The 10,692-nt window shown below is 44.8% G+C and overlaps 1 protein-coding gene across 4 annotated transcripts in view; it reads left to right on the top strand.

The window, feature by feature from the left end:
• Positions 1 to 2,532: 2,532 nt before the first annotated feature.
• The window catches only part of GOLGA3 (golgin A3), a 30,378-nt gene continuing 22,218 nt past the window's right edge, over positions 2,533 to 10,692 (top strand). Inside the window, exons 1-5 of one of the 4 annotated variants that reach the window (XR_005102415.1) lie at positions 2,533 to 2,682; positions 4,477 to 4,832; positions 8,207 to 8,488; positions 9,356 to 9,468; positions 9,956 to 10,641. Coding sequence is in view for 3 of the 4 variants with exons in the window: in XM_037376097.1 (XP_037231994.1) it covers positions 4,700 to 4,832; positions 8,207 to 8,488; positions 9,356 to 9,468; positions 9,956 to 10,641 (1,214 nt within the window). In the remaining variant the exon portion in view is untranslated. The remainder of the gene's footprint in view (positions 2,683 to 4,476; positions 4,833 to 8,206; positions 8,489 to 9,355; positions 9,469 to 9,955; positions 10,642 to 10,692) is intronic. The other 3 variants (XM_037376097.1, XM_037376107.1, XM_037376117.1) reach the window with 3 other exon arrangements.

Raw genomic sequence — 10,692 nt, 5'->3', positions numbered from 1 at the left:
CGTTTTGTCAGAGCAAAGATTCATAAATTTTCCTTCCCCTTCTAGGGGCAAGGCCCCGTGGGTTCCTGGAAAAGGCAATTCCTATTTAGGTCTGAGAGAGCTTACTTGAAGAGAAGGCGGCATAGCAGCTCCTGCATGCAGCCTAGTTGCAGGGTAAAAGAATGCTGTGGCTTGCTGTGGTTAAAGGACTCATGGTACCTTCTGATTTTTATATTTGAAGAATAAAAGAGTGCTCTGCAAAAGGAACTTGAATAGACTTTGGCATAAGCCATGGGCTCTTTCACTGCTGGAGACAGAGACTGCAGCTTACACAAACAAGTCTCCTGTGAATTTACAGGAACCCTTGCACTTAAAGGCCTCATTTGTGTCAGTGTTTGACAATTTTTCTGGCTTTTTAAACAACTGCTATGACATTCTCCTGTTGTGCTAAAACTTATGTTACTAATAACAGTTATTTTTTGGTATGAAGGATTCTCTTTCTCATTCAGGCAGCCTGTTTAAGCCTGCTGCAGCTTTGTGGCATGCTTGGGCGGCAGTCTCTAAACAAGTGGTTATTCTTACAGCTGTGGGGCTTGGTGCCATGTTGCAAACTAGTAAGTAAAAAAGAGATACTTTGGAGCTTTACCCAAGCAATAAATTGGCCTAAAGAGACAGGATCAAGGTCAAGAAGCAAACATAGACAGATACTCCAACTGAACAGCTACATTAGTGACTCAACAGTTCTTGAGTTCTCTCTGAGAGGCCAAACTCCAACTTCTCACATTCTTAAAAGAAAATCAAAGCAACAGATTGAAAGAAGAGCAGGCATTCAAGTCTGCTTCACCATATTGTCCTTGACATCTTCTGTGGAAGAGTATCCAGCGAAGATCACTGCTAAAGAATGTGAAACACTGGTTCATACGCACAAGTTCTGAGGGGTTCCTCTCAAATCTCAGCAGAGGCCCATTCGGTTGGTGTCCCTCTCACTCAGTGCTCCTGCACCCATACACACCCTACGTATGGTTTATAAGCACAATGCCAAACACGTGCATCCAGCCAAGAAGGTCAAACTTCAGTTCACGTTGGTGCTGAGCCACAGCCTGGCATTGCCCACTCGTACAGGCACCTGACTCAGGCAGTGGAACAGCAGGGGGCTGCTGTCCTCGGAATCCAAATATACTTCTCCAGACCCTTGTGCAGATCCCTTACTGAGGCTGTTTGTGAATTTGTGAAGAGCAAAAGGTGTTTCAGTCAGTAGAGTCTCTAAGAAGACAGTGCTGAGGTGCATGCTATGTAGTCCTACTTGATCGAGGTCATTTAGTGTCTGATCATCAGGCTTGCTAGCCTCTCATGTCGTGCATTTGCACTTGAGAATAGCTCTCTTCCTGCATTAGTCTGTCATGTTCTCTTCCAAATCATGTCTTAAGGGCCACCTCTTCATGCTGCGTGCAGGAAAACAGGTATGTCATTAGCAATATGCCAGGACCTTGTTAACAGGTGTGTCATTTAAACACTTCAGACTGGCTGATGCCTTGGGTTTAACTGACTTGTGGAACAGCCTCACGTCCTTCTAGAGAAACAGGTTCAGGTTCATATTAAGGGTAATTTGGACAGGTTGATAAAAGAGGAATACCTGGGAAAGCAGACTAAGTAAGTTTACCTGGCAGTTATATTTAGGGTAACAATATGATGTTAGAAGGCATTTTCATTATGAAAATAAAAAAGTTCAGAGTATGCTGAACAGGCGAGGGGCAGCGATCCTGTCACAGAGCCGTCTGGTTTCCCATGCCCGTTTACTAACCGGCGTTCTTATCTATGGAGACTCTAGCAAGGCTGGGAGTAAAACCTACCACCTGTAAACTCTCCAGCAACACTAAGTAATGGCAGTGTAACAAGATAAGCCGCTATACTAATGGAAACCAAACCAAACCAAACCAAACCAAAAAACCTAGAAAAGCAAAAACCACCCATATAGGTGTAGAAGCAAACAGCTGTGTGAGGTACCAGTGTGGTGGCCCTCTGGGAGCCCGGAGCCAGAAACACACTGAAAAAAAAGTATTCTAAGGGCCGACTTATGAGGGAAAGGGCATCGGGAGCACTGGAAATTGGCACTAGCAGAACACGCCACTGAACCCCGCTGGCTGTAACCCAGCAAACGGTGGCCTTGATGCAGGAACCTGAGTGACCCAGATAACGAGGGCTGCGAGGGGGGCACCGCCTTTACGCACAGATTTAGTTTTTAATTTACGCACAGGTTTCATTTGCCATTATGCAGGTCGGCCGGCGGCCCCGCCCGGCCCGGGACGCCCCCGGCCCCCCGCGCGGCGGGCTCCCCTCATGGGCACAGGCCCCGCGCCGGCGTGACGGAGGCCCGGCCGGGCGGCGGCCCCGGCGCGGAGAGCGGCTCCTCCCCCCCGCGCCCGGAAGGGTCCGTCTGCAAAAGCCGCCGCTCACCCGCGGGCCGGGCGGCACCGGCTGCCTCTCGGCCCGCGTCAGCCCGCCGCGGCTGCCCGCCGAGGGGCGCGGGGCCGGGCGGGGCGGGGGCGGCGGGGGGGCCGCGGCGGGCCCGGTCCTCGGCGGCGGTGGCGCCCGGCCGGCGGGGGAGGGAGAACCGCGTTGCACCGCCGCGCCCTCCCCGCCCCTTCCCGGCGAAGGCAGCGCCACGTCTCGGGCAGGAGCCGGGCGCCAGGCGGGCGGCCCCAGGTCTGCGGGGGTCTGGCCGGGCAGGGGGCGGCGGGGCGGGCTAGGGGGTGGCCGGGCGCTGCTTCAGGGCGGGGGGCGCGGCCGGGGCTGCCCACCCTTTCCACGGCCTAGCCGAGGTGCGGGGAGCCGCCCGGGCTGGCCCGCTGCGGCCCCGGGCCTGCGGGTGCCTCTGCCGGTGCCCCCCGGAGCCCTGGGCCGCGGCTGGCCGGGCGGCTTCTGGGCTGTGGCCGGGCGCCGTTGCCCTCCTGGTTGTTGGTGTTTTAGGTAAAATCGGTTGTTTTCCTACAGCTCCTTTCCTTGTGAGGCTGCTGCTGGGTTCCCGTGGTGTGTGTGTGTGTGTGTGTGTTTGTGCCTGTGCTCAGCTCAGAGGTACAGAGAGACTTTGACGCCAAGGTGCGCCAACCTGTAATGTCTGGGGATGGCTTGCACAGGGAAGGCCGTGGCTGGGTGTCGGCAGGGGTGCTGTGGCAGGGATCACAAGCCGTCCACAGGCTGGCCAGCTGCGCCGAGGTGCCAGCAGTCCCAGCCCTACTTGCCTTTTGTCTGCAGTTCCTCTTTGTGGCTTGTCAGGTAGCAGCTACTTGCAGTCTCTTCTGCCAGGAGCCTTGCTGTAAGCTTTATTATCCAGAAAAGCTTTTAAAATCAGTAAGAAATCACAGCGAAGGTATTAATCTTTCTGTTTGGTGGAGGTTTCTTTTTTAGAAATGTGCCCCAGGTTTCAGGTTCCCTGCACGGCCGAGCTGCTGGCAGCCTTGCACTGCTCAGGAGGTGCCTGGTGCTGCTGGGTGGCTGGCCCTTTGGTACAGCAGTAGTCCCACAAGTTCTTTGGGGATGTGGAAGGGATATCGCTCAAAATGTTTGTGTTCATATAAAAATGCAATGAAAATATTCCTGACTTGACATTCTCCCTGCAGCCCCCTCCTTTTTTTAATTGGGGATTTCTTTATCTACTACAGAAATCAAAACTGGGGTTTCTGTAGTAAAGAGGAGCCATAACGTTTTGTAGTCTGTTCATTCAGCTGTCGGTAGCTATTGGAACAAAATTTAAATGCTGGAAGTGACAACAGCTTCTGCCAGATTGGCTGGGTCTGTAACCAAAGGTAGGATCTGAATGCCTGGAGAATCATTTGTAAACTCTGTCTGCTGTGTTTGGAAATCCTCTTCTTGACGCACCATAGGACAAGGCTGCATTAAACTGCAGCCCAGGCCACATTCTAACTGCCAACACATGCTGTAATTAGTAGCTCAGGCTCTGTACAGTGATCCGTACTCGTTGTTTTGCAGATAAGTAAACGGTAATGATGTCATTTAATTTAAAAAAAAATTAATTTTGAATTCCATACTGCATTCTAACTTAAGCTAGTGAAACTTAGATGGGGGTAGGTCCTTGAATTGGGAATATATGGTATGAAAGCCCAGGCTGTAATTTACAGAGCAAAATGTTTCTCTGAATTCTGGTTCACTTACTAAAGCAGAGGCCTAAGAGGCGTTTCCATAAAGGGGACAGTGATCTTAAATCAGTTGTCTTGCTGAATATTATCTTGTTGAATTATTACACTGGTGTATCAATGCTACTAAAAAAAAATAATGATAAAAAAAGCTCTTAAACAGATCACTCCCTATACACGAAAGCCAGATACTTGGTTGTGTTTCATCTTCTCTGTTATTACCCCGTGTCCTGGTTCTGTGTGTCGAAGTTGGGCTGGTGGGTGATCTGTGAGCACTGCTTTCTTTTTAACTCATGTTTTCAAAGCCCTAAGAAATGTTTGTAAATTTGCTACGTTTTGTTTCTAGAGGATGCGGCTCTGTGGTGACAGCTTTGGCTGTGAGCTGTTTTCATGATCTCCTGGAATTAGCGGCTGCCTGCTGCACACCAACAGCTGTAACACTCAGAACGGTGCTCCTGTGTAACATCTTGATGCTGTTGTTGCTGATGGAGAGAAACAGGACTTGGTAGTTCACCTGGTGGCAAATTATTCAGAAGAAAAACTTCCCAGGGATCTGGATTGTTTTTACCATGGACTCCTCGTCTGTCCAGCAGGACATTCAGTTGGAGAACAAAAGCAGCAATGTGGCCCCTAGCAGCTCTGGAGGACACTTGGATTGTAAAGCCAAGTCAGAATTGCCGGATACAACAGATGAAATGAACAGTAAGTTATATCATATGCACCATATAATTTCCTAGTCTTACCCAGGCTTCTCTACAACTATTTTGTTGTTCAGGTGATGCTGAAGTACTTTTTTCCCAGAGGTCAGGAACTTCTTGTACAGCAGTTTAAAGCAAGTTTGGTGAAGGCTGTTGTTCTGTGTATGGGAAAACTGTCGTCTTTTGTTGCTTTTTTTTAAACTTATTCTTTCAGAACAAAACCATGCTATTAGCTTAGGTACTATTGGCTGTCAGTGGAGTGTGTGTTGTTCAGGGTGTTACCCTCTCTTCTGATAGTGTTTCCAAGAGTGTATACCTGATATTTTCTGGAACTACAAGTTATTATGGAGTAAGCTCATGACTGGAGTACTTTATTCTAGCGAAAGAAGTTTTCCTAATAAATTAAATTACTTAGGCAAAACCCAAAATGTACTTTAAAAGTCTCTTTAAACTTCCATTTATGGAAGAGAGATGCTGGTATGTACTCCCCAGATTATCTCAAAATAACTTTTATATGTAGATGAGCTCTATAATAAAATAATCATGCAGCTGTTTACAAGAAAGTTAAGAGGCTGATCTGAGTAGATTATAGAATTAAACTTAGCTTGGAAGGGGCCTTTGTGGGTCATCGAGTCCAACCTCATGCAGAGAGCACTGCACCTGAAGCTAGGTCAGGTTGCTCAGGGCCTTGTCCTGTTGAATTCTGTAAGTCTCCAGGGAGGGAGGTTCAACAGCCTCTCTACCTATTTAAGTGTTTAACTGCTTTCATTGTGAAAATCTTCTGAGGATATGTTGGCGTATAAGAATACGGTAGTAGATGGGTGGAGGAGGTGTATATGTTGCAGCTGCGTAGATACACTAAAGTACAGAGGTTCCTAACGTAAAAGGAGGTGATCACGTGATGGAAGTTGTTGGCCTTCCACCCTCCTCTTGTACCGCAGATTTGTCATCTTGTCACAGGCAAGAAAGCGGAGGCCTGAGACTTTATTTGCGTTTCTTATGCTGCCCATTATCAGACTGGCAGAGTGTAGTTATATGATGATTCATTCATCTTTTATGAAGTTGGAGATCACACCTTCCTGTCTTCCCCTGGGTTGGATATTGTCCAAACAATTGAATTGTGACTTAGAAATAAGTAGTGTGTCTTTCTACTGTTTTCAATCTAATTGCATCTCCTCCCGCACTGTTCTGAAAAGACCACAGTTGTATTGACACTACTACAATTAAATTACTTTAGTTAAGGCATTGTTTAGAGTCCGAGTGGCTTGTGGCCTCAGGAAGTTGCTGGGAAACCATTCCTCCAGAATTTTGCTCCAGCATCTCTTTTGTATATGTATACCGCTCGTGGTTGTGAGGATAAAAGTGTAAATAAAGTATAAACCTGGTGCAGTAATAGGTACGTTTCCTGAAAGATGGACAGAAACAGTATTTCTGAATGTGCGAAGTATCTTCTTTGGCTTCCTGTGGCTATTTGTAGCACTGACATCTATTTTAAGTTTGTTTTTTACAAACTTTTGGTCTTAAAATACCTTAAACTCTAATGACTGGTTAGCCATTAAAAAGGCTGCCCTGTCTTTGCTCCTCCTTTGCATCCTTGTTTGCCCCCATCCCTGCCTGCAAGTGTGTTTGTGACCACACGGTGAACTGAATCAGGCTAAAATGGCCTGAAAATGTTCTCTGCGTGACAAATAAGATACTCGGAAGTGGTTTAATTCAAATCTTTAGAGAGCTGATGGGTTTTGGCAACCTAAGGCTGAAAACTTTTGATTTTTACCCACATTCAGTTTTCTCTGAGCTGGTTCATTGTACAAACATCTGTGCTGGGTGAAAGGAGGATGCACCACAGAGGTGGGAACAGATGGTTAGGGGTGGGAATTTGTCTTTCCCTCTTTAAATTACTCTGAAGTGAAATTTGACTGCACTTGAAAGGAAATCTCTTGCTTTCTTCAATAACAAAAGGGAAAACAATTAAGAAGTTCTACCTTCCTACCTGTGACACTTTCCTATATGGCTTATTTAATTTCAGGGTGCACTTTAATGTTCTCCATATACATGAAGGATAATAGCTTTATTTTTTAATTGTTTTGCTTTCAGAAATTTGTAGTGATTCATTATATGAGAGGGGGTGTAATAGCAGTATATTAATGAGCTGGTCTAAATCAGTAAATAAAGTTCTATTGAATTCTTGTAATCAAGTTCCTGGCTACAGAATATTTCTGCATATGCATCTTTAGAAACACTTGGCTTTGGGAGGATCTGTTTCTCAGTTCTGGTTTGTTTGGTGTGCCCCCCGCCCCCCCCCCCCCCCCCCGCCATCATCTTTGAGCAGACTTCAAAAATACCAAACTGCTTATTCAAGTCTGTAGCTCTGAGAGGAGGAAAAAGTAGAAAGATGAAGCTTGATTTTTCCAGTTGCAAATGCTTTGTGATTACAATTGTTAAATATTTTCAAATATCTTTAGGAAAAAATAATGAAACTTTCTATATTATTCCAATGAGTTCGTTACTCCAGTGATACGTGGTACTGGAGTGAACAGAGAGACAGCGGCTATTTTAGTATCCTGCTCATTTGAGATCGATAATAATGCATTTAAACTTAAATACACAGTTTTGTTGCAACAGTAGTTTCATAAATATAAGTATTCCCCTGCTGAGTGACGTAGAAATATGTGAGAAAACCTCTGAAGTGTTAAACTGGTTTTGAGATGCGTGGGTTTTTTTGTTTTTTTTTTTTTCCTGATGGAAAAGGAAAATCCAGTATTAGTAAGCAGGGATTAGATTGGTATTAAAGTGGTTCTTGAGTTACCTTTTAATTGGTAGAATTATTATTTTGATACATGTGACCTTTGCTACTATATTTTTGATAAAGGCATCCTATTTGAAAAAATGTAACCTCTCTTTAAAATGGAGAAACTCTGCTTGGCCCAGGCTGGAAGTGGGGGTGACGGATGCTTTCTCCCCAGTGCCCAGCAGCATACCAAATAGCTGAATTATTCAGCATGGCCCGCAGTTGGTGAGTCTTATTTGTAGTAGGTTGCCACTCAGTGTGACACAGATCATGTTACTTACACTCAGTGTTTCATGCTTCTAAACCTAACAAGAGTTAAAAAAACATGTGAGGTTTTGAAAGTATTTTATGATCGCTTTTGAGGTCCTGCTTGAAGGCAACATAGTAAAGCAAATGAAAGATACTTATTCTGGTCTTTTTAAATGAAGAATCAAAAGTCCTTTATGAAGTTCCTCTTGCCAGTTGCTGCTGTTAGCAATTTTCATATTCTTACAGTCTAAAGGCAATAGTGGGTAGCATTGTATTTGGGTGGAGGCGTGAAGATAAATGGTGCAGCTTAAAGCAAGGCTCAGTGAAACTTTCTTTTCCAGCTACCGGAATTAACATCAATGAAGTGCCAAATGAAGTGGGAAGTCTGGAGATAAACAGTGAAGTGGATGCCTGCCAGAATGGGCCAGAGTCGCTCTTCCCTGACTCTCCTGTACCTTTTGACCCCACCAGCAGTGCGCAGGGTCAAGAGTTGTCCCCAGGTGTGACTGGTTTCCATGACAGCCTAAGGAAATCTCAGGGAACTAGTGCTGAGGGCATAGTTCTTAGAAAAGAAGCTTTGCAGTCTCTCAAAATAAGTCTTCCCATGCAAGAAACTGAATTGTGTAAGCATCTGTTTATGGTGGTGCCCCTGCTTTCTCTTGCTGCATAAAGCTTTTTACTCTGAGCCTGGCTCTAGAATCCTATAACATCATTTAAGCTTGGACTAAACTTTGTTTTTGCAGTAAGCTTTTACTTCGGAACTACAATTAATTTTCTTTCAGTAAATCACCCTCTGCTGCAGCTAAGGCATGTGCCTTACCATTTAAAAATTTTTCTTACGCTGGAGGGGACTCTATGCTTTCTGGGGCTGAAGCTATTCTAATCTTCTTGATTATTAGCAGTAACAGGTGACAAAAAAAAGCAGGTGATTTTAAGCTAAGTAATAAAGGGTGTTATAGGAGAGCAATAAAGAGGAGAGAAGGGGTAAGCTTTTATATTAAGGTGTCTAATGCTACAGGAGTTTTCTGAAATAATGTTTTTTTAAAATCCTTACTATGGGAAAGATTTGACGTGACTTAACAAAAAGAAAGGAAATGTCTCGAGGGAGCATCTTGCTCTGACCTGTAGGAAATGAGTGGACTGTGTAGGTCTTACTTAGTTTTATAATTTTAGTGCTGTCATGAGTGCAGGACAAGTGAGATTAAATGACAGCAATAGTTCTAGTCTTGCTGTGTAATCTCTGGTCATGTATATGTGGAGGAGCTACAGCATTTGCAAACTGAGTGACAGAAATACGCAGGCTTTATCAATGCTTACACAAGGATATATTAGAAGAGGGTATTCTGAGGTGCATGCCGATGGGCTTTCCTTGCATTCCTTGCTTAAGCATGAAGCATGTTGCTGATGGTAGAAGGGGCTTTTTCCTTTTGCATCAGATTTGCCTGTGTTGGAGCTTCCTGTTTGACTGTAAAGATACCTTTCGCTTACAGGCTCAGTGGAGTCTTCACTCCCATTAGAGAAAGAGGAACAAATAAGACTACAAGCAAGAAGACGGCTAGAAGAACAGCTCAAACAATACAGAGTGAAGAGACATCAAGAAAGGGTAAGTGTCTTGTTGAGAAGCTTGAAAACTTTACCCTTTCTTTGCACTAAATTATTATTTTCTCTGCTCTAAATGTTCAGTAGTTTTCTCAAATGTGAGAAAACATTTTTTTCTTCTGGATGTGCAAAATTTGGTTCTCTGTTACTTCATCGGTAGTGTACCGGTTTGTGCTGCTTAAAATGCAGGGGGTGGGGTTGTGGAGCGGGGGGGTTGATCAAACGCAAAACTTTAACCTAAATGTTTAATTTTTCCTATATTTTTCAGTTAGCTTTTAGAGTCTACCTTGATCATTTCAACATGCATGTACTGAGCCTTGATAGGGTTGATTGCTGATGTAATTTACCTTATTTATAAAATGATGTATATATTTAAATATTAATATAAAAATGTAGACCTTTACATATTAAGTTCTAAAGCAAAATAAGTCTTTGATGCTAGTCCAAATGTAAAGTTCTGGAATTTATCATTGACTCTTTGCTTCTTTTAGTCGAATCAGTCTATGTCCAAAACCCGACCCTCCAGCACCCTAGATCCTGAGCTGATGTTAAATCCAGAAATCTTGCCAAGAGCTAGCACTGTAGCAATGACAAAAGAATACTCCTTTTTACGGACCAGTGTCCCCAGGGGGCCAAAACTGGGTAGCTTGGGGCTTCCGGCATCCTCAAAAGAGAGAAGAAATTCAAAATCTAGGCCCAGCAAGATCCGGTCCTTGGCTGACTACAGAACTGAAGATTCAGGCTCTAGAAACACTATTGGGAATTTTGTGGCTACTGATTTATCTTGTGGGACTCTGAAGCAAAGCAGGAGTGGTCCAACATCGATTGTTTCTGAAATTAGTCTACCATCTGACCTGGATGATCGAATAGAAAATTCCTCCTTAGCAGGAGACAGTGTTTCAGAGATTGATGGGAGTGAAGTGGGAACGAGGCTGGATGGAAATGAGAGTGACAGCTCTAACTACAGCAGTGTGTCAGGGCTGTATAACAGCTTACAGAATGCAGAAGGCAAACAGGGTGTTCCGTATACAATAAACGGTCAGAAGATACATCCAGATGCAATGGGACAATTTCCTTCCATCAGCGAGGTGCTGCAGGCTGCAGCAGTGGAGCATCAAGCCCAAGAGCAAGAAGTTAATGGGGAAGTGCGGAGCAGGAGAGACAGTATTTCTAGCAGGTAAGAAAGATCACCCTACAGTGAGGCTGTTCCTAGGCATTACGGAATAAG

Source organism: Falco rusticolus, chromosome 1 (genome assembly GCF_015220075.1).
Source record: "Falco rusticolus isolate bFalRus1 chromosome 1, bFalRus1.pri, whole genome shotgun sequence".
Taxonomy (NCBI): domain Eukaryota; kingdom Metazoa; phylum Chordata; class Aves; order Falconiformes; family Falconidae; genus Falco; species Falco rusticolus.
This window is presented reverse-complemented; position numbering and strand designations above follow the sequence as displayed.